Source organism: Coregonus lavaretus (assembly GCF_964263955.1).
Source record: "Coregonus lavaretus genome assembly, contig: HAP1_SCAFFOLD_1642, whole genome shotgun sequence".
Lineage (NCBI taxonomy): Eukaryota > Metazoa > Chordata > Actinopteri > Salmoniformes > Salmonidae > Coregonus > Coregonus lavaretus.
The window spans coordinates 1-22,781 of NW_028156453.1; the positions used below are offsets into that span (position 1 = coordinate 1).

The window sequence follows — 22,781 nt, forward strand, 5'->3', positions numbered from 1 at the left end:
AGTACACATGGCAAGGGAAATGAAATAAACTGATAAATCATGCCTAGGTTTTATTTACTGTGGTGTTTGTTCTCCACTGGTTTACCCTATTCGTATCACAACAGGTCACACATTTTGCTGCCATGATTGCACGCTGCTGTATTTCACCTAACAGATATGGGAGCTTATCAATATTATATTTGTTTTCAAAGTATTTGGGGTCCTTGTAATCTGAGGGAAATATGTCTCTCTCACATCATCGTTTAATTGGCAGGAGGTTAGGAGGGGCAGCTCAGTTTCCTCATCTCTTCTCCCCCTCTCCCTCTTCTCCCCCTGTCCTCTTCTCCCCCCTCTCCTGTTCTCCCCTTCTCCTCTTCTCTCCCCCTCTCCTCTTCTCCCCCCTCTCCTCTCCTCTCCTCTCCTCTTCTCCCCCTCTCCTCTTCTCCCCCTCTCTCTCACATCATCGTTTAATTGGCAGGAGGTTAGGAGGGGCAGCTCAGTATCCTCTCCTCTTCTCCCCCTCTCCTCTTCTCCCCCTCTCCTCTTCTCCCTCTCTCCTGTTCTCCCCTTCTCCTCTTCTCTCCCCCTCTCCTCTTCTCCCCCCCTCCTCTTCTCCCCCTCTCCTGTTCTCCCCTCTCCTCTTCTCCCCTTCTCCTCTTCCTCTCCCCTCTCCTCTTCTCCCCCTCTCCTCTTCTCCCCCTCTCCTCTCTCACCTCTCCTCTTCTACCCCTCTCCTCTTCTCCCCCTCTCCTCTCCTCACCTCTCCTCTTCTCCCCCCTCTCCTCTTCTCCCCCTCTCCTCTTCTCCCCCTCTCCTCTTCTCCCCCCTCTCCTCTTCTCCCCTCTCCTTTTCTCCCCCCTCTCCTCTTCTCCCCTTCCAATTCTCCCTCCCCTTATATAATATACATTTGAGGAGGGAGGGAGGGAGGGAGGGAGGGAGGGAGAGGGGAGAGAGGGAGGGAGGGAGGGAGGGAGGGAGGGAGGGAGATGTCAAAGGGCTGTGAGAGATGAGCAGCGAGAGATGGGGCGGAGGAGAGAGGATGGGTTGGGGTCGGAGGAGAGCGTAGTGGAGAGAGAGGAGAGGGGAGGGGACAGAGGAGGGGAGGGGAGGGGAGGGGAGGGGACAGAGGAGGGGAGTGGGGGGAGATAGAGATTTGTGGAGGAGAGAGAAAGATTTAATGGAAGGGAAATATATATTTATAACTGACTTCTCACCAGTGATGTCATCCTAACCAGTAATCTTTTACACTCTTCCACTATTGGCCCAGCTCAGATTGACCTCTGACCTCTGGAACTGAACGATTGAGGAAAAGCTGATGTATTAAATTAGATATACTGTAAACTCATCTGCAAAGAGAGGTTCACATGGAAGGGAATGTGTGAACACATGGGTGTTGTTGCACCATACCAACGATAAGTCTATCTTCCCCATCACATCATGAAAGGTGATGTTGATGTTCATTTCTCCTCTCTTTTGCCCCTCCCCCTCTCTCACGCTCTCTCTCTCAGTAACATTCAAAGGGTTTTTATTGACACGGAAAACATATGTTACCATTGACAAAGCAAGTGAAATAAACAATCACAAACAGTAAACTTTAAACAAACAACATTTTCAAAAGAGAAAGACATTTGAAATGTTAATAATTTAACTATAAACAAACAAAACAAAAAATACGAGTGTATCAGTCCTGACCTGTATAGGCCGTCGGTCAATACACTGTAAATGAAATATAAACTAGCTGGCTCCACTAGGGTCCTCTCACTCAGCCGGCTCCACTAGTGTCCTCTCGGCCAGGTGGCTCCACTAGGGCCCTCTCAGCCAGCTGGCTCCACTAGGGCCCTCTCAGCCAGCTGGGTCCACTAGGGACCTCTCAGCCAGCTGGCTCCACTAGGGCCCTCTCAGCCAGGTGGCTCCACTAGGGCCCTCTCAGCCAGGTGGCTCCACTAGGGCCTCCTCAGCCAGCTGGGGTCCACTAGGGCCCTCTCAGCCAGCTGGGTCCACTAGGGCCCTCTCAGCCAGCTGGGTCCACTAGGGCCCTCTCAGCCAGCTGGCTCCACTAGGGCCCTCTCAGCCAGCTGGCTCCACTACGGCCCTCTCAGCCAGATGGCTCCACTAGGGCCCTTTCAGCCAGCCGGCTCCACTAGGGCCCTCTCAGCCAGGTGGCTCCACTAGGGCCCTCTCAGCCAGGTTGCTCCACTAGGGCCCTCTCAGCCAGCTGGCTCCACTAGGGCCCTCTCAGCCAGCTGGGTCCACTAGGGACCTCTCAGCCAGCTGGCTCCACTAGGGCCCTCTCAGCCAGGTGGCTCCACTAGGGCCCTCTCAGCCAGGTGGCTCCACTAGGGCCCTCTCAGCCAGCTGGGTCCACTAGGGCCCTCTCAGCCAGCTGGCTCCACTAGGGCCCTCTCAGCCAGGTGGCTCCACAAGGGCCCTCTCAGCCAGGTGGCTCCACTAGGGCCCTCTCAGCCAGCTGGGTCCACTAGGGCCCTCTCAGCCAACTGGCTCCACTAGGGCCCTCTCAGCCAGCTGGCTCCACTAGGGCCCTCTCAGCCAGCTGGCTCCACTACGGCCCTCTCAGCCAGATGGCTCCACTAGGGCCCTTTCAGCCAGCCGGCTCCACTAGGGCCCTCTCAGCCAGGTGGCTCCACTAGGGCCCTCTCAGCCAGGTTGCCCCACTAGGGCCCTCTCAGCCAGCTGGTGTTTGTAGGAGAGTGTGAGCTGTCTGTGCAAAAAGTAGAAGTACAAATGGCAAGGGAAATGAAATAAACTGATAAATCTAGGCCTAGGTTTTATTTACTGTGGTGTTTGTTCTCCACTGGTTACCCTATTCTTATCACAACAGGTCACACATTTTTTTTGCCATGATTGCACGCTGCTGTATTTCACCTAACAGATATGGGAGCTTATCAATATTATATTTGTTTTCAAAGTATTTGGGGGTCCTTGTAATCTGAGGGAAATATGTCTCTCTCATATCATCGTTTATTTGGCAGGAGGTTAGGAGGGGCAGCTCAGTTTCCACCTCATTTTGTGGGCAGTGTGGCACATAGCCTGTCTTCTCTCTACCTATGGTGATTTTTGGGATGCGGAAGGCAGACATACAGGCGGATGAAGTAGATTGAGATGCAGCCCATGCAAAAAAACAAATCTCTATCTTAAACAGACGGATTTTGATGGGGATTTATTGTATTATGATAATTAGTGCATCAACCGACTCTTAAGGACATCAATGGACATGTACTTACTGTTATCTGAAATGAAATAAACATCATTTTTGTTAAATGACAATTCATTTGCAGATTCTGTAAAACAAAACAATATATTTTTCCTTAAATAATGTGCAGCTTTTTTCCAAAGTAAGTACTAAAAAGCCGATTTACCATAATTTGATTGTAGTATCATTTATTTTTAAGTAAATACAAAAGTTGTCATATTTAGGTGGTAAAAATGACTGACATTTAAAGGAGCGGTACACCAACATTGGAAATCTATTTAATTTTATTGACAAAAATACATTCATACATTGATCCTGAGAAACAATGACCAAAAATATGGCTGGAGCTTCACTAGGGCCCTCTCAGCCAGCCGGCTCCACTAGGGCCCTCTCAGCCAACTGGCTCCACTAGGGCCCTCTCAGCCAGCTGTCTCCACTAGGGCCCTCAGCCAACTGGCTCCACTAAGCCCTCTCAGCCAGCCGGCTCCACTAGGGCCCTCTCAGCCAACTGGCTCCACTAGGGCCCTCTCAGCCAGCTGGCCCCACTAGGGCACTCTCAGCTAGGTGGCTCCACTAGGGCCCTCAGCCAACTGGCTCCACTAAGCCCTCTCAGCCAGCCGGCTCCACTAGGGCCTTCTCAGCCAACTGGCTCCACTAGGGCCCTCTCAGCCAGCTGGCCCCACTAGGGCACTCTCAGCCAACTGGCTCCACTAGGGCCCGCTCAGCCAACTGGCTCCACTAGGGCCCTTTCAGCCAGCTGTTACCACTAGGGGTGGCAGGTAGCTTAGTGGTTAAGAGCGTTGTGCCAGTAACCGAAAGGTCGCTGGTTCTAATCCCCGAGCCGACTAGGTGAAAAATCTGTCGATGTGCCCTTGAGCAAGGCACTTAACCCTAATTGCTCCTGTAAGTCGCTCTGGATAAGAGCGTCTACTAAATTACCTATTTACTAAGGCACTCTCAGCTAGGTGGCTCCACTAGGGCCCTCAGCCAACTGGCTCCACTAAGCCCTCTCAGCCAGCCGGCTCCACTAGGGCCCTCTCAGCCAGCCGTCTCCACTAGGGCCCTCTCAGCCAGCCGTCTCCACTAGGGCCCTCTCAGCCAACTGGCTCCACTAGGGCCCGCTCAGCCAGCCGGCTCCACTAGGGCCCTGTCAGCCAGCTGGCTCCACTAGGGTCCTCTCAGCAAGCCGGCTACACTAGGGCCCTCTCAGCCAGGTTGCTCCACTAGGGCCCTCTCAGCCAGCTGGTGTTTGTAGGAGAGTGTGAGCTTGTGTGTAAAAAGTAGAAGTACAAATGGCAAAGGAAATTAAATAAACTGATAAATCTAGGCCTAGGTTTTATTTACTGTGGTGTTTGTTCTCCACTGGTTACGCTATTCTTATCACAACAGGTCACACATTTTGCTGCCATGATTGCACACTACTGTATTTCACCTAACAGATACGGGAGCTTATCAATATTATAATTGTTTTCAAAGTATTTGGGGGTCCTTGTAATCTGAGGGAAATATATCTCTCTCATATCATCGTTTATTTGGCAGGAGGTTAGGAAGTGCAGCTCAGTTTCCACCTCATTTTGTGGGCAGTGTGGCACATAGCCTGTCTTCTCTCTATCTATGGTGATTTTCGGGATGTGGAAGGCAGACATACAGGCGGATGAAGTAGATTGAGATGCAGCCCATGCAAAAAAACAAATCTCTGTCTTAAACAGACGGATTTTGATGGGGATTTATTGTATTATGATAATTAGTGCATCAACCGACTCTTAAGGACAGCAATGGACATGTAATTACTGTTATCTGAAATAAAATAATCATTTTTGTTAAATGACAATTAATTTGCAGATTCGGTAAAACAAAAATATATATTTTTCCCTTAAATAATGTGCAGCTTTTTTCCAAAGTAAGTACTAAAAAGCCGACTTACCATATTTTGATTGTAGTATCATTTATTTTTAAGTAAATACAAAAGTTGCCATATTTAGGTGGTAAAAATGACTGCCATTTAAAGGAGCGGTACACCAACATTGGAAATCTATTTAATTTTATTGACAAAAATAAATTCATACATTGATCCTGAGAAACAATGACCATAAATATGGCTGGAGCTCCACTAGGGCCCTCTCAGCCAGGTTGCTCCACTAGGGCCCTCTCTGCCAGGTGGCTCCACTAGGGTCCTCTCAGCCAGGTGGCTCCACTAGGGTCCTCTCAGCCAGGTGACTCCACTAGGGCCCTCTCTGCCAGGTGGCTCCACTAGGACCCTCTCAGCCAGTTGGCTCCACTAGGGCCCTCTCAGCTATGTGGCTCCACTAGGACCCTCTCAGCTATGTGGCTCCACTAGGACCCTCTCGGCCAGGTGGCTCCACTAGGGCCCTCTCTGCCAGGTGGCTCCACTAGGGTCCTCTCAGCCAGGTGGCTCCACTAGGGCCCTCTCAGCTATGTGGCTCCACTAGGACCCTCTCGGCCAGGTGGCTCCACTAGGGCCCTCTCAGCCAACTGGCTCCACTAAGCCCTCTCAGCCAGGTGGCTCCACTAGGGCCCTCTCTGCCAGGTGGCTCCACTAGGACCCTCTCAGCTATGTGGCTCCACTAGGGCCCTCTCAGCTATGTGGCTCCACTAGGGCCCTCTCAGCCAGCTGTTCCCACTAGGGCCCTCTCAGCCAGCCGTCTCCACTAGGGCCCTCTCAGCCAGCTGGCTCAACTAGGGCACTCTCAGCCAGGTGGCTCCACTAGGGTCCACTCAGCCAGCTGGCTCCACTAGGGCCCTCTCAGCCAACTGGCTCCACTAGGGCCCTCTCAGCCAACTGGCTCCACTAGGGCCCGCTCAGCCAGCCGGCTCCACTAGGGCCCTCTCAGCCAACTGGCTCCACTAGGGCCCTCTCAGCTATGTGGCTCCACTAGGGCCCTCTCAGCTATGTGGCTCCACTAGGGCCCTCTCAGCCAGCCGGCTCCACTAGGGCCCTCTCAGCCAACTGGCTCCACTAGGACCCTCTCAGCATGCCGGCTCCACTAGGGCCCTCAGCCAACTGGCTCCACTAAGCCCTCTCAGCAAGCCGGCTACACTAGGGCCCTCTCAGCCAACTGGCTCCACTAGGGCCCTCTCAGCCAGCTGTCTCCACTAGGGCCCTCTCAGCTATGTGGCTCCACTAGGGCCCTCTCAGCCAGGTAGCTCCACTAGGGTCCACTCAGCCAGTTGGCTCCACTAGCAACCTCTCAGCCAACTGGCTCCACTAGGGCCCTCTCAGCCAGCTGGCCCCACTAGGGCCCTCTCAGCCAACTGGCCCCACTAGGGCACTCTCAGCCAGCTGTTACCACTAGGGGTGGCAGGTAGCTTAGTGGTTAAGAGCGTTGTGCCAGTAACCGAAAGGTCGCTGGTTATAATCCCCGAGCCGACTAGGTGAAAAATCTGTCGATGTGCCCTTGAGCAAGGCACTTAACCCTAATTGCTCCTGTAAGTCGCTCTGGATAAGAGCATCTGCTAAATGACCTATTTACTAGGGCCCTCTCAGCCAGGTGGCTCCACTAGGGCCCTCTCAGCCAGGTGGCTCCACTAGGGCCCTCTCAGCCAGCCGTCTCCACTAGGGCCAGCCGGCTCCACTAGGGCCCTCTCAGCCAGCCGTCTCCACTAGGGCCCTCTCAGCCAGCCGTCTCCACTAGGGCCCTCTCAGCCAACTGGCTCCACTAGGGCCCGCTCAGCCAGCCGGCTCCACTAGGGCCCTGTCAGCCAGCTGGCTCCACTAGGGCCCTCTCAGCCAGGTGGCTCCACTAGGGCCCTCTCAGCCAGCTGGTGTGTGTAGGAGAGTGTGAGCTGTCTGTGCAAAAAGTAGAAGTACAAATGGCAAAGGAAATGAAATAAACTGATAAATATAGGCCTAGGTTTTATTTACTGTGGTGTTTGTTCTCCACTGGTTACCCTATTCTTATCACAACAGGTCACACATTTTGCTGCCATGATTGCACGCTGCTGTATTTCACCTAACAGATATGGGAGCTTATCAATATTATATTTGTTTTCAAAGTATTTGGGGGTCCTTGTAATCTGAGGGAAATATGTCTCTCTCATATCATCGTTTATTTGGCAGGAGGTTAGGAGGGGCAGCTCAGTTTCCACCTCATTTTGTGGGCAGTGTGGCACATAGCCTGTCTTCTCTCTACCTATGGTGATTTTCGGGATGTGGAAGGCAGACATACAGGCGGTTGAAGTAGATTGAGATGCAGCCCATGCAAAAAAACTAATCTCTATCTTAAACAGATGGATTTTGATGGGGATTTATTGTATTATTTTAATTAGTGCATCAATCGACTCTTAAGGACATCAATGGACATGTACTTACTGTTATCTGAAATGAAATAAACATAATTTTTGTTAAATGACAATTCATTTGCAGATTCTGTAAAACAAAACAATATATTTTTCCCTTAAATAATTTGCAGCTTTTTTCCAAAGTAAGTACTAAAAAGCCGATTTACCATAATTTGAAGTATCATTTATTTTTAAGTAAATAAAAAAGTTGTCATATTTAGGTGGTAAAAATGACTGCCATTTAAAGGAGCGGTACACCAACATTGGAAATCTATTTAATTTTATTGACAAAAATACATTCATACATTGATCCTGAGAAACAATGACCAAAAATATGGCTGGAGCTTCACTAGGGCCCTCTCAGCATGCCGGCTCCACTAGGGCCCTCAGCCAACTGGCTCCACTAGGGCCCTCTCAGCCAGCTGTCTCCACTAGGGCCCTCTCAGCTATGTGGCTCCACTAGGGCCCTCTCAGCCAGGTGGCTCCACTAGGGTCCACTCAGCCAGCTGGCTCCACTAGCGCCCTCTCAGCCAACTGGCTCCACTAGGGCCCTTTCAGCCAGCTGTTACCACTAGGGGTGGCAGGTAGCTTAGTGGTTAAGAGCGTTGTGCCAGTAACCGAAAGGTCGCTGGTTCTAATCCCCAAGCCGACTAGGTGAAAAATCTGTCGATGTGCCCTTGAGCAAGGCACTTAACCCTAATTGCTCCTGTAAGTCGCTCTGGATAAGAGCGTCTACTAAATGACCTATTTACTAGGGCCCTCTCAGCCAGGTGGCTCCACTAGGGCCCTCTCAGCCAGGTGGCTCCACTAGGGCCCTCTCAGCCAGGTGGCTCCACTAGGGCCCTCTAAGCCAGGTGGCTCCACTAGGGCCCTCTCAGCCAGCCGTCTCCACTAGGGCCCATTCCAGCCAACTGGCACCACTAGGGCCTGCTCAGCCAGCCGGCTCCGTTAGGGCCCTCTCAGCCAGCCGTCTCCACTAGGGCCAGCCGGCTCCACTAGGGCCCTCTCAGCCAGCCGTCTCCACTAGGGCCAACTGGCTCCACTAGGGCCCGCTCAGCCAGCCGGCTCCACTAGGGCCCTGTCAGCCAGCTGGCTCCACTAGGGTCCTCTCAGCAAGCCGGCTACACTAGGGCCCTCTCAGCCAGCTGGTGTGTGTAGGAGAGTGTGAGCTTGTGTGTAAAAAGTAGAAGTACAAATGGCAAGGGAAATGAAATAAACTGATAAATCTAGGCCTAGGTTTTATTTACTGTGGTGTTTGTTCTCCACTGGTTACCCTATTCTTATCACAACAGGTCACACATTTTGCTGCCATGATTGCACGCTGCAGTATTTCACCTAACAGATATGGGAGCTTATCAATATTATATTTGTTTTCAAAGTATTTGGGGGTCCTTGTAATCTGAGGGAAATATGTCTCTCTCATATCATCGTTTATTTGGCAGGAGGTTAGGAAGTGCAGCTCAGTTTCCACCTCATTTTGTGGGCAGTGTGGCACATAGCCTGTCTTCTCTCTACCTATAGTGATCTTCGGGATGTGGAAGGCAGACATACAGGCGGATGAAGTAGATTGAGATGCAGCCCATGCAAAAAAACAAATCTCTATCTTAAACAGACGGATTTTGATGGGGATTTATTGTATTATTTTAATTAGTGCATCAATCGACTCTTAAGGACATCAATGGACATGTAATTACTGTTATCTGAAATAAAATGAACATCATTTTTTGTTAAATGACAATTAATTTGCAGATTCTGTAAAACAAAAATATATTTTTCCCCCTTAAATAATGTGCAGCTTTTTTCCAAAGTAAGTCCTAAAAAGCCGATTTACCATAATTTGATAGTAGTTTAATTTATTTTTAAGTAAATACAAAAGGTGTCATATTTATGTGGTAAAAATGACTGCCATTTAAAGGAGCGGTACACCAACATTGGAAATATATTTAATTTTATTGACAAAAAGTAATTCATAGATTGATCCTGAGATACAATGACCAAAAATATGTCTCATCTGTCTTTATTTACTTACCCCACAGCCAGCATTAGCATCGCTTCAAAAATCATGCCCAAATCCTCAAAGTCACTTCAAACCAAATGTTATAGCAACCCACATACCACAACAAGTTGCACATATAGAATATTGGAAGATATTATAGGAATGATGGTATTTATATAACATTTCCCGTGGAATAACCAACTATTCCTCAAAGAATACCCACCAATACAGCGCTATGTGTACGTTTAGAGGGAAGCTGGTTTCTGCATTACAGTTTCAACAAGTATTCATCCCACTGACAGACTTATGAGCTGTTGTGACTGCAACTAAGCATATATGCAAGGTCATTTTGATTGTGTACACGGTCATACCTAGTTATAACCAGTTATAACCAGGCGAGTACGTAAGGTTCTTCATTTCTGCAGGTGATCTGTTTATCTGGTCTAAATCACTGATACATGTCCCCCTGGATTCAAATAAATACTTTTTTAGATTTGCCTTAGAATAACTACCTTTCGGAGAATACCCACCAATACAGCTGTCTGTATCTGAGTTCTATATTGCAGTTCTATTAACTATTTATACCGTTGGCAGACTTTTTAATGAAGGTCCTATCAAATTACTATAGGAGGAATTAGATGTTTTTCGTTGGGGTCAGAATGATCCCAAATGACTTGAATTTTGTAAAAAAATTATGATGATATCAGTTGACTGACAAATTCATGAAAAATTTGAAGAATTTAATAAACCACCTTTGGGCTATGATAACAAAAATATGGCTCTAGATGCAATTTGTTAACTTCAGTAGTGGTGTGTGGGTAAATTTACTGTGGGGGAAAGCCATAATACAACCAGATCAGTTGTGATCATTTCATTGTCTGGTCTATAAACCTAATGAATGATCCTCTGTGCCCAAATCATGCTTTAGAAGCCTATTTTGAATGCTTTTATTTATTTCTGTATAGACAGGAGTATGCTAATTTGTATTTTATATCTTTCTGGGTAAGTGCCAGGACCATTCACAGTTTAGCTCATTTGGCCTCCCTTATTATTATTACTTATTACAAGCGCCGTGCTCTACCAGCTGAGCTACAGAGGACCACTATCACAGTAGTTCCCAAACTCTGGGGCGGCCTCCTAGGGGCGGTGCGAGGGGTCGGGTGGGGGGTCGGGTGGGTGCAGGGGTCATTATGCAATTTGTAATTTTATTTGATTTATTTCAGGACCATTCACAGTTTAGCTCAACGCTATTTGGTATTTTAATTACTTTTTTTATGATCAAGGGAGGCCAAATGTTAGCATTCAATGCTACAGGGCGGCAGCAAAGTCATACTCTTTTTAACCAGACAGCATCAGATAGAATGGCCTCCACATACAGAGACAGAGGGGCACCGTTTCACTCGCTCAGATGCTTTCTCCAGTGAGGTACATTCAGCCTCTTGCTAATTGAAGGAAAATGATAAAACACAGAGAGATGAAAGATACATTATTTTATATGTTTTTTTCTTGGTAATTTTTTTGGGGAAGCCTGGCTTCCTTTGGCATCCATGAATACACGCCACTGCGGAGGTTAGGAGAACTAACGGAGCAGGTTAGGATAACTAACGTGGGAGGTTAGGATAACTAATGTTGCAGGTTAGGATAACTAACGTGGGAGGTTAGGATAACTAATGTTGCAGGTTAGGAGAACTAACGTGGGAGGTTAGGATAACTAATGTAGCAGGTTAGGATAACTAACGTGGGAGGTTAGGATAACTAATGTTGCAGGTTAGGAGAACTAACGTGGGAGGTTAGGATAACTAATGTAGCAGGTTAGGATAACTAACGTGGGAGGTTAGGATAACTAATGTAGCAGGTTAGGATAATTTACGTGTGAGGTTAGGATAACTAATGTTGCAGGTTAGGAGAACTAACGGAGAAGGTTAAGAGAACTAACCTAGCAGGTTAGGATAATTAGTTTAGCAGGTTAGGATAATTAACGTGGCAGGTTAGGATAATTAACGCGGCAGGTTAGGATAATTAACGCGGCAGGTTAGGATAATTAACGTGGCAGGTTAGGATAATTAATGTAGCAGGTTAGGATAATTAACGTGGCAGGTTAGGATAATTAATGTAGCAGGTTAGGATAATTAACGTGGCAGGTTAGGATAATTAACGCGGCAGGTTAGGATAATTAACGTGGCAGGTTAGGATAATTAATGTAGCAGGTTAGGATAATTAACGTGGCTGGTTAGTATAATGAACTTAGCAGGTTAGGAGAATTAACGTAAAGTGCGTGTGGTCAGTTTTTGCCGTATCAATCAGGAAAGAAATAGGAGTGCTGCTGATCTAACTGTAAGTCGCTCTGGATAAGAGCATCTGATAAATGACTCAAATGGAAATGTAAAATCTAGGATCAGTTCCCCACTGTCCATGTAATGTTATTCATTATGATCTAAAAGGCAAAAGGGGTCTTAGATCAACACTCCTACTCTGAAACTCTTCATGAATACAGGCCTAGCTAGATATGAATGGACCCATAACCTTGATAAAGGATTGTTTTCCACCGTAGGCCTGGTTCAGCAGTGTTAGTTCTGTAGTGCAACCCTGGCCCAGACTGGGTAAACATCGCCATCTAGTGGCCATTTGACTGTATGACAGGAAGACAAAGGGACCCTATTCACTAGCAGTGTTTCCCAACCAGGGGTACTTGGACTATCCACAGGGGGTCCTTGAGAAGACTCATGAGACCAGAGGGTTACTGGTAAAATGCACATGAGAGGGTCCTCTGGGTAACTGAAAAAGGTTGGGGACCACTGCCCTATACAGAGCAATAGTAATGGAAACTTTTTGTAGGCACAAACTCCACCACGGTTCATTGGACAAATCCTACGGGGAAATTAATTGAGTTTTTGTCGGGTTTTTGGATAAATTCCAACAATAAGGTCTGTGGTAAACACAGGCTTAGGAGATCTTATAGCCTACATTTTATTATATGAGATAATTTTCATCAGCTAACGTCACTTTTTGTGAAATTTGAAGCATTTATGTAATCAGAAAAAGCCCATAAAGGCTTCATAATTCATAAAGGTCATGTTAACTGACTGATATTATCTCATAGAACAAAACATAAAGGCTTCATAATTCATAAAGGTCATGTTACCTGACTGATATTATCTCACAGAACAAAACATAAAGGCTTCATAATTCATAAAGGTCATGTTACCTGACTGATATTATCTCATAGAACAAAACATAAAGGCTTCATAATTCATAAAGGTCATGTTACCTGACTGATATTATCTCACAGAACAAAACATAAAGGCTTCATAATTCATAAAGGTCATGTTACCTGACTGATATTATCTCATAGAACAAAACATAAAGGCTTCATAATTCATAAAGGTCATGTTACCTGACTGATATTATCTCATAGAACAAAACATAAAGGCTTCATAATTCATAAAGGTCATGTTACCTGACTGATATTATCTCACAGAACAAAACATAAAGGCTTCATAATTCATAAAGGTCATGTTACCTGACTGATATTATCTCATAGAACAAAACATAAAGGCTTCATAATTCATAAAGGTCATGTTACCTGACTGATATTATCTCACAGAACAAAACATAAAGGCTTCATAATTCATAAAGGTCATGTTACCTGACTGATATTATCTCATAGAACAAAACATAAAGGCTTCATAATTCATAAAGGTCATGTTACCTGACTGATATTATCTCACAGAACAAAACATAAAGGCTTCATAATTCATAAAGGTCATGTTACCTGACTGATATTATCTCACAGAACAAAACATAAAGGCTTCATAATTCATAAAGGTCATGTTACCTGACTGATATTATCTCACAGACCAAAACATAAAGGCTTCATAATTCATAAAGGTCATGTTACCTGACTGATATTATCTCACAGACCAAAACATAAAGGCTTCATAATTCATAAAGGTCATGTTACCTGACTGATATTATCTCATAGAACAAAACGTATAAGATCTACTAAGCCTGTGTTCACCTCAGACCTTATTTTCAGCGTTTATCCCAAAACCCTAGTCTTTCCCCATTCATTTAGGCTACAAGCTGGCGAGCTCTATACAGTGCACACTGCTTTATGGCACCCTTTCACAGTCATGGGGAGAATCTCAATTGCACACTCCTCGCCTCCTTCTCAAAACCCATTGGATGAGAAAGCCAGAGGTCCCGCCCCTCTGACCTTCTCCTCCAATGGGTTTAGAGGAGGTGAAGAGAGAGAACGGGAGGAGTATACAATTGAGATTCTCCCAGAGGGTAACTGCATACATGGAGTGTGTCTGAAAGTGGGTGTTGCTAAAGAAGTGGGAGGATCAACAGAAGAGGGTGTATGGAAACATAACAGCTAATTGGGCAGATTGGTTGCCACTCAAGACCATTTTGCTTGGCTGCTAGCTGCTTCCTTGTAGCATGTTAGGTTAGAATGACCTTCTCCAATGGGTTTAGAGAAGGAGGTGAGGAGAGAGTAGAGAGGAAGGAATGGATCCAACTTCCTCCGCGCTCACGCATTATTATAATTCATATGCATTAGCCTGTTTCTGTTAGATGATACATCATGACAAAATAGAGAATATTACTGTCCTGCTAATGTTCCTGGACCTTCTAGGCTAAACTGCAGAGTAAATACCCATAACTGATCCAAATCAGACAGGCTAGATGCAGTTATTTTGAAATTAATATTCAAAACGCCTGGCTTTTGAACGGTTATTCAAATGACCTGGGCTATTCACTGCAGTTTACAGCCTAGACTAGAGTTGTGTACTCACTTGAAAACAATAATAACATTCTTCATTACATTGTGTTGATGTAGCTTAGGTAGAATACGTTTCTTGTCCCTAACAAACTGAAACAAAAGGGTAGGTTTTTCGAGCTAGGAGGGAGTTCTGTCTGACTCTGGCATCATAACTGAGAAGAATGGAATAAGGGATGCTTTTAATCATCATGTTACCTCGGCTGGCTTTTTATTTGAGAGAAACGGTGGTTTAGTTGACCCTGGTCAGCCAATCGACTGCTCTTCCCTCTGCCAGCCTCTAGCTGACTCAACGGTTGACCCGTCAACTTCTAGTCAATCTCTGTTTCATTTCAACTATTTACTATCTGTGATGTGTTAGATGTCTTGCTTAAGATTGATGTGGTCAGTGGGGTTTTAGACCAGGTCATGGCACTATCTCTGCTGCATCCCTAGTTATAAATGATGTGGTTCACTGTAAGGATAAAAGGCAACATTGTGCTGCCCTCTTCATTGACCTGTCAAAGGCTGTTGATCACTCACTGCTAATTCAGAGGCTTGGCTCAATTGGCCTAGACCAGGCTGCATGTAACTGGTAAAAAAATGACTTGACAGATAGAACTCAATGTGTATCTACTGATGGTGTTAAATCAGGCGACAGTGTGCTTTAGGACCATGCAGAGGGTTCTGAGCAGTCGGGTAGGCTGTTTGGAGTGTTTATCCAACTGTATAAAAACAAAAATGAATATAAATAAAGTTATGTCTCCCCCACTTCTAAAACCAAAGTTGCACCTATGCTGTTTACATGAACAATATTGACTTGTCTATAAAAAACTGTAACCTCCACTTGTATACAGTTGATAGTTGTTGTGTATGCTATTTCCCCCACGGTTGACCAGGCTCTATCTGAACTACAGTCTGTCTTCATGGAATTACAGAAAAACTTTATTGACCTGAAATGAGCATTGAATGCAGGGAAAACTCAGTATATGTTGTTCTCTAGTGCACATCAAAATAACTGATTTAATGTACTTTGAATGGTGTCCATATTGATTGTGTCCCTGCTTATAAATATCTGGGAATCTGGATAGATGAAAAGCTGTCTTTTAAAAAGCATATTGATGAGCTAGTTAAGAAGCTGAGAACAGAAATGGGCTTCTTCTATAGAAACAGGTCCTGCCTCTCGCTAAACAGTAGAAAGCAGATTATTCAGTCAACGTTCCTATCGGTCCTAGACTATGGTGACATCATTTACATTTACATTTACGTCATTTAGCAGACGCTCTTATCGATTTACAAATTGGTGCATTCACCTTATAGCCAGTGGAACAACCACTTTACAATATGTTTTATTTTATTTTCTGGGGGGTGGGGTAAGGGGGGGTAGAATGATTACTTTATCCTATCCCAGGTATTCCTTAAAGAGGTGGGGTTTCAAGTGTCTCTGGAAGGTGGTGAGTGACTCCGCTGTCCTGGCGTCGTGAGGGAGCTTGTTCCACCATTGGGGTGCCAGAGCAACGAACAGTTTTGACTGGGCTGAGCGGGAACTGTGCTTCCGCAGAGGTAGGGGGGCCAGCAGGCCAGATGTGGATGAACGCAATGCCCTCGTTTGGGTGTAGGGACTGATCAGAGCCTGAAGGTACGGAGGTGCCGTTCCCCTCACAGCTCCGTAGGCAAGCACCATGGTCTTGTAGCAGATGCGAGCTTCAACTGGAAGCCAGTGGAGTGTGCGGAGGAGCGGGGTGACGTGAGAGAACTTGGGAAAGTTGAACAGAGGGGAGAGGTGCGCTTGTGAAGTTGGAAAACATTTTGTGTACGTTTTTTTTCCCCGAATTGGTTTTAACTGCACTCTACTTTACTTACCTTAACAAAATAAGATGTATAGTTGAATATTTTAGAAATGAGTCGTCTCAATTCGCTTGCTGCTTGGCTGTATTGACGAATGTTCCAGTGCCACTGGCAGTGGCTTCGGGAGCTGCTTGGGTTCGTCGGATCGGGAGCTGGAGAGGACAGTTTAGTCTGAGGTCATTTAAGGGCTTCGGGGACACTGGACATCGTTTTTCGGATGCATGCAGGGCACTTTCTGCCTATTGGATTATAAATAGTCAACTGTTGGTTTCAAGGGCTTTCTACCGTGATAACTGTGCGGTTAGACTGTTTGTTTTTTATAGCTCCAACGGCGCCAACGAACATTTTCAGTTTAGCACCCGGGTTTAGGTTATCTTAAAATATTATTGTATTGTGTGTATTGCCAATTGTTTGCAAGTGGATCATTCATTATTCATTCTTTTTATATACACATTCTATCTGTAGGTAAGAACCCTGGTCTCTTTGGTTTTTCTTTAGCGAGTTTAGTCATACCAGGTTTATTATGTACTGAGTGGACCTTTTCACCATACTTTTACTCTATGGATTTATCTGAGCCTGTGGTGATAGGGTTACATCAACATTATAAATATGGTGGAAACTCCCACTAGTCCATGCCTCCACCAATCCAATGCTTTTAGATTATGGGAAGTAGTGAACAAGTGCACACTTCAGGAGAAAGGAGATATTATTGGGACACACTCAGATGCTCTGTTAATCAACCACATTGGTCTACCACAAGGCTTCCTTGGTTCAAACTGTCAGATTATTGTTATAATGTTGTTTGTAGTATAGAGATAATGATGTTATTGATTATCAATGTTATGATATTGATTATGATGTAGAGTATTGTTATGATGTTGTTGGTAGTATATAGATAATTATGTTATTGATTACAAAAATGCGAGGGGTGTATTCAGTTTTGTGAGATACTGTATGTTAGAGCAGGAGTAGGGGGTGTAGAAGTTAGAGGTCTGTTACCTGAGTCAAGATCAACAGGAGGGAGGGAGGGAGGGAGGGAGGGAGGGAGGGAGGGAGAGAGAGGGAGAGAGAGGGGGAGAGAGAGAGAGAGAGAGAGAGGGAGAGGGAGAGGGAGAGAGAGAGAGAGAGAGAGAGAGAGGGAGGGAGAGAGGGAGAGAGAGAGAGAGAGAGAGAGAGAGAGAGAGAGGGAGAGAGAGAGAGAGAGAGAGAGAGAGGGAGAGAGAGAGAGAGAGAGAGAGGTTAAATTAACATCAACAGACTAACATGCAGTCAACTGAATATCTTTTCATCACTGACTTCTAACCAGTGATGTCATCACAACCAGTAACCTTTTCCACTCTTCCACTTTTGGTCCGGCTCAGCTTGACCTCTGACCTCTGAAATGAATGATTTAAAAAACAGACAAAGCAAAGGTATTAAATTAGATATAAACTCATCTGCAAAGAGAGTTACACATTTCCATGGAAAGGGAATGTACACTAAATGACCAAAAGTATGTTGACACCTGCTTGTCAAACATCTCATTCCAAAGTCATGACCATTAGTATGAAGTTGGTCCCCCTTTGCTGCTATGACAGCCTCCACTGTTCAGAGAAGGCTTTCCACTAGATGTTGGAACATTGCTGCGGGGACCTGCTTCCATTCAGCCACAAGAGCATTAGTGAGGTAATGGTAAATATACATTGCTGCGTGGATTTTTTCCTTTGGACTGCCAGATGGTGAAGTGTGATTCATCACTCCAGAGAACGCGTTTTCAATGCTCCAGAGTCCAATGGCGGTGGGCTTTATACCACTCCAGCCGATGCTTGGCATTGCTCATGGTGATCTTTGGCTTTTGTTCGGTTGCTCAACCATGGAAACCCATTTCATGAAGATCCCAACTAACAGTTATTGTGCTGACGTTGCTTCCAGAGGCAGTTTGGAACTCGTAGTGAGTGTTGCAACCGAGGACAGACGGTTTTTACACGCTACCCGCTTCAGCACTCGGCGGTCCCGCTCTGTGAGCTTGTGTGGCCTACCACTTCATGCTGAGCCGTTGTTGCTCCTAGACGTTTCCCTTCACAATAACAGAACTTACAGTTAACCGAGGCAGCTCCAGCAGGGCAGAAATTTGACAAACTGACTTGTTGGAAAGGTGGCATCCTGTGACGGTGCCACGTTGAAAGTCAATGAGGTCTTCAGTATGGGCCATTCTACTGCCAATGTTTGTCTATGGAGATTGCATGGCTGTGTGCTCGATTTTATACTCCTGTCAGGAAGGGGTGTGGCTGAAATAGAATCCACTAATTTGAAGGGGTGTCCACATACTTTTGTATCTATAGTGTGTGTACACACGTGTGTTGTTGCATCATACCATCGATAAGCCTATCTTCCCCATTTACATCATGAAAGGTCATGTTGATGTTAATTTAACCTCAGCCTCTCTCTCTCTCTCTCTCTCTCTCTCTCTCTCTCTCTCTCTCTCTCTTCTCTCTCTCTCTCTCTCTCTTTCTCCTCAGATCTCCAGGCTCTAGGCGTCAGTCCACCAGGTAGGTAGAGTATAAATCTACAGTGATTATAGCAGTTCAATATTAGTGAAGTTTATTATCCCACATGGAGAAATTAATGTGTCCATACACACCATTCTAAAACCCAATAACAAGTACTGTTTTATGGAACTACTAATACTTGTCAACCACAAAACATTACTGCTGTTAGAATAACAGAAGCCCTGTCATAATCTGTCCTCACCACTGTGTTTTCCTCTCTGCTGTTTACAGCTGAACTATCAGTCAGACTGGTGAATGGGACCACTTCCTGTTCTGGGACAGTGGAAGTCTTCTATGAAGGAGAGTGGTTACGTCTATGTCCTGGGTGGTGGTGGACCATGAGAGAGGTTAAGGTTGTGTGTAGAGAGCTGGGCTGTGGGAATGTTGTAGCTACATCTAGAGGACCTCTGGTTGAAGAGGGAAGAAGAGGAGTCACACTATGGAGTTGCTATGGAAATGAGTCTACTATTAGAGAGTGTGACATCATAGGAGGAGGACCTGGTGTCTGTAATGGTGGATATCATCATAATGTGATCTGTTCAGGTAAGACACTGGTAATATTGAGAGATTTAATTTGTACATTATACAAGATTAGCATATATCATGTTTTATGTTTTTTTCATTTAAAGAGAGGGAGAGATGTTAGATGTATTTAAACATTATATTTGTGTTTGTCATATTGGTTTATGGGAGATGTGCATGGGCAGATCAGTGTAGTTCAGATGTTACTGAAGTGAAGCTGCCTGATGGATGTCCAGCTGTTTATTTTCTATAAAGTGAAGTGAACTTATTCCTGTCTCCTGCCTGCATTATTCCCAACCCTGTCCTGAGTGACTAAGAACCCATTTCTACCTCTTACAGTATCAAACATAGCAACCTACAATCTTTTATCCAACATATTTGTGTTTAGTCCTTGACAGTGTCATCAACAAAACGGATTGAATGTTCAACCAACTCTTTTTCTCCAGAGTCTGTGCAGCTTGTGGATGGAGCTGGTCTCTGCTCTGGGAGACTGGAGGTGAAGTCCAATCAGTCCAATCAGTCCTGGGCCTCAGTGTGTGAAGCTGACTTTGACCAGCAGGATGCAGAGGTAGTCTGTGGGGAGCTTGGCTGTGGGGCTCCTGCAGCTCTACAGGGGGGGCTCTATGGAGAAGGTGAGGGTCAGACCTGGGATAAAGAGTTCCAGTGTAAAGTCAATGAGTCCCTTCTCCTGGACTGTGACACCTCAGACAGAAAAAACAACACCTGCCTACCTGGTAATGCTGTTGGACTCACCTGCTCAGGTAAGAAACAGTTTGTCACTCAATCAACATTGTTTCTCACCTGGAGTGAAGAATATGAGAGGCAATATATAGTGGGCTCCAAAATTACTGGCACCCCTGTCTGGCAATGCACAAACAATTCTTACAAAAATATAAACAATATAATTATAGAGATAATCTGAAAATACCAACATGTGAGAAATACTGTAATATATTAATGTTCCAATGGAACCCACCAAAATAATTTAATGATTTAATTAAAAATCAATGTCCTCCATATCAAGGTTTCACAATTAATGGCACCCTTAAAGATTATTGTAAATAACATCTACCAAAATTAAACCAGGAATTAAATTCCACTTATTTAAGTTTATCTAACTCTTAAGGAACTATATTGAGCCATTACATCACTTCCTGTTTCACTAGGGTATAAAAATGAGGTATCACGCATACAATATCTCTTTGTCATCCAACACCATGAAGAAAACAAAAGAACTGGTAGTTCAAAAGAGACAGATGGTCGTAGACCTTCATAAATCTGGTAATGGCTACAAGAAGATCCACAAACGATTGAATATACCACTGAGCACTGTCAGGGCAACTATTAAAAAATTTAAAAGATATGGAACAGTTGAAAACCTCACGGTAGAAGACACAAATGCATTTTGCCCCCCAGGATAGGGAGGAGGATGGAATTTTACAGGCCTATCTCAACTTTTTAAGGCCTCTCTCATCTTTACAGGCCTCTCTCATCTTTTTAAGTGGGAGAACTTGCACAATTGGTGGCTGACTAAATCCTTTTTTTCCCCACTGTATCCTTGCCAGAGGTGGTTGCACTAAGTACTAAATGAGGAGTGCCAATAATTATGAAACTTTGATTTTGGTGACATTTATTTTGTATTAAATAATTGTATGATTTTGGTTGGTTCCATTGAAACATTAATAAAGTACAGTATTGTTTATATTTTTTAAAGTATTGTTTGTGCAGTCAGGGGTGCCAGTAATTTTGGAGCCCACTGTAGATGTGTTTTAGTTGCGAAAATAGTAAGATTACTGTCTCTCTCTCTTCTTTTCTCAGAGCCTGATGATGTGAGGCTGGTGGGAGGAGGCAGTCGCTGTGCTGGTGGAGTGGAGCGGTACGACCAGGGAGAGTGGAGGACTGTGGGAGCTGTAGACAGGAACAAGGAGGCTGTAGCTGCAGTAGTGTGTAGACAGCTGGGTTGTGGCTCCACTGTTTCAGTTCTACCTGGAAACACCACTAGAGGGTTTAGAGTTGAATGTTCTGGGACTGAGCCTTCACTGAGGGAGTGTGAGAGATGGTATTATAATCTCCTTCCTGGACTCACAGTGATCTGCTCAGGTAATAACAAGATACACTATATGGCCAAATGTATGTGGACATTAGTGGATTCGGCTATTTCAGCCATACCTGTTGCTGACAGGTGTATAAAATTGAGCACACAGCCATACAATCCATAGACCACCATTTGTAGTAGAATGGCCGAAGAGCTCAGTGACTTTCAACGTGGCGTCTAGGAGCAACAGCGGCTCAGCCATGAAGTGGTAGGCCTCACAAGCTCACAGAACGGACCGCTGAAGCGCGTAGAGCGTCAAAATTATCCTCGGTTGCAACACTCACTACCGAGTTCCACATTCTTTTGGCCATGTATTAAATCTCCTTCCTGGACTCACAGAGATCTGCTCAGGAAATATCAAGATATTATAATTATATTCAACTGATTTCCTTCATTCATACAACTTCCTCTGCACCGCTCACAATGACTGTTTAGCTTGTAAATCTGCTTTGCAAAACAGATCAATCAGTCAAGTAGGAATCAAATACAACTTAAATATCCCAGAATGCTTTTGTATTTGAACGTTATCTCACTGAACGTCTCTACTCACTACCACTGTCACATGTCATGTTATTGTCATATCTAAATGAGGAAAGAAAGTAGTTGAGGAGCTACGTTTTCTTTTTCTCTCCTCTTGTTCCAGATGTCCTGCTTCAGCCTGATATCAACATATGTTGTCTCAGTGACTGTAGGCCCACTACTCATGTTGCCCTGTGAGGGAGGGTGGCTAGCACTGTTACATGCTGATGTTATTGTCATATCTATAGGAAACTAGTTGAAGAGGTTTTTCTTGTTCTCTTTTATTGTTACAGATCTCCTGGTCCAGCCTGATATCTTCCTGACTGACTCAATGGGAGGGGTCTCCAGGGGCCATGAGGGGCCAGAGGTGTTCAGGGGCTACAACTTCACCATCACCTGCTCCACTCAGCCACAGTACCCAGGAGGCTCCTTCCTCCTCACGTTCACCGGCTCCAACAGAACCCAGACCCAGCCAGCTGTCAATCACTCTGCTGCCTTCCTCTTCCCTGCTGCAGATGACTCCCACCAAGGGAACTACAGCTGTGTTTATGACAATTATGTTTTCTCTCATAACTTCTCCTCTGAGAGTGAGCTCCTCTCCCTCACCGTCACAGGTAACTGAACATGAACCAGACTTCTAACTTTGTCATTGACAGATTTCCCACAGATCTATGTGATGATGATCAGTCCCCTCATCAAAGGTGTTTCTGTTTGCAGCCTCTCCTCTGCCAGCCTTCATCATCAGACACGTTGTAGTGCTGCTTATCCTACTGACAGCCATCACCACCTTCTACCTGTACTACAAGGTAAAGACATTTACTCAGACGTTACAAGTCATTTAAATGTTTGTGTCTTTGAGCAGGGTTCAGATTCTACATTGGTCTATATCTGTGTTTAAGGTGTGTGATTAACCAGATGTGTATCTTTGACTTGTGTTGCACTATCTTGGGTTTGTTCTTCTGTACAGAGAACGAGAGACGCGCGCGCACACAGAGAACGAGAGACGCGCGCACAGAGAACAA

At 45.3% G+C, this 22,781-nt stretch overlaps 1 protein-coding gene across 1 annotated transcript; it reads left to right on the forward strand.

Moving 5' to 3' along the window:
• Nucleotides 1-19,591: 19,591 nt before the first annotated feature.
• On the forward strand, nucleotides 19,592-22,386 carry LOC311126318 (scavenger receptor cysteine-rich type 1 protein M130-like; the record flags this gene model as incomplete). Its single annotated transcript, XM_084200327.1, has 3 exons — nucleotides 19,592-19,906; nucleotides 21,234-21,245; nucleotides 22,053-22,386. Coding segments are annotated over 3 exons (656 nt in total), but the record flags the coding sequence as incomplete, so codon positions are not given.
• Nucleotides 22,387-22,781: the final 395 nt, after the last annotated feature.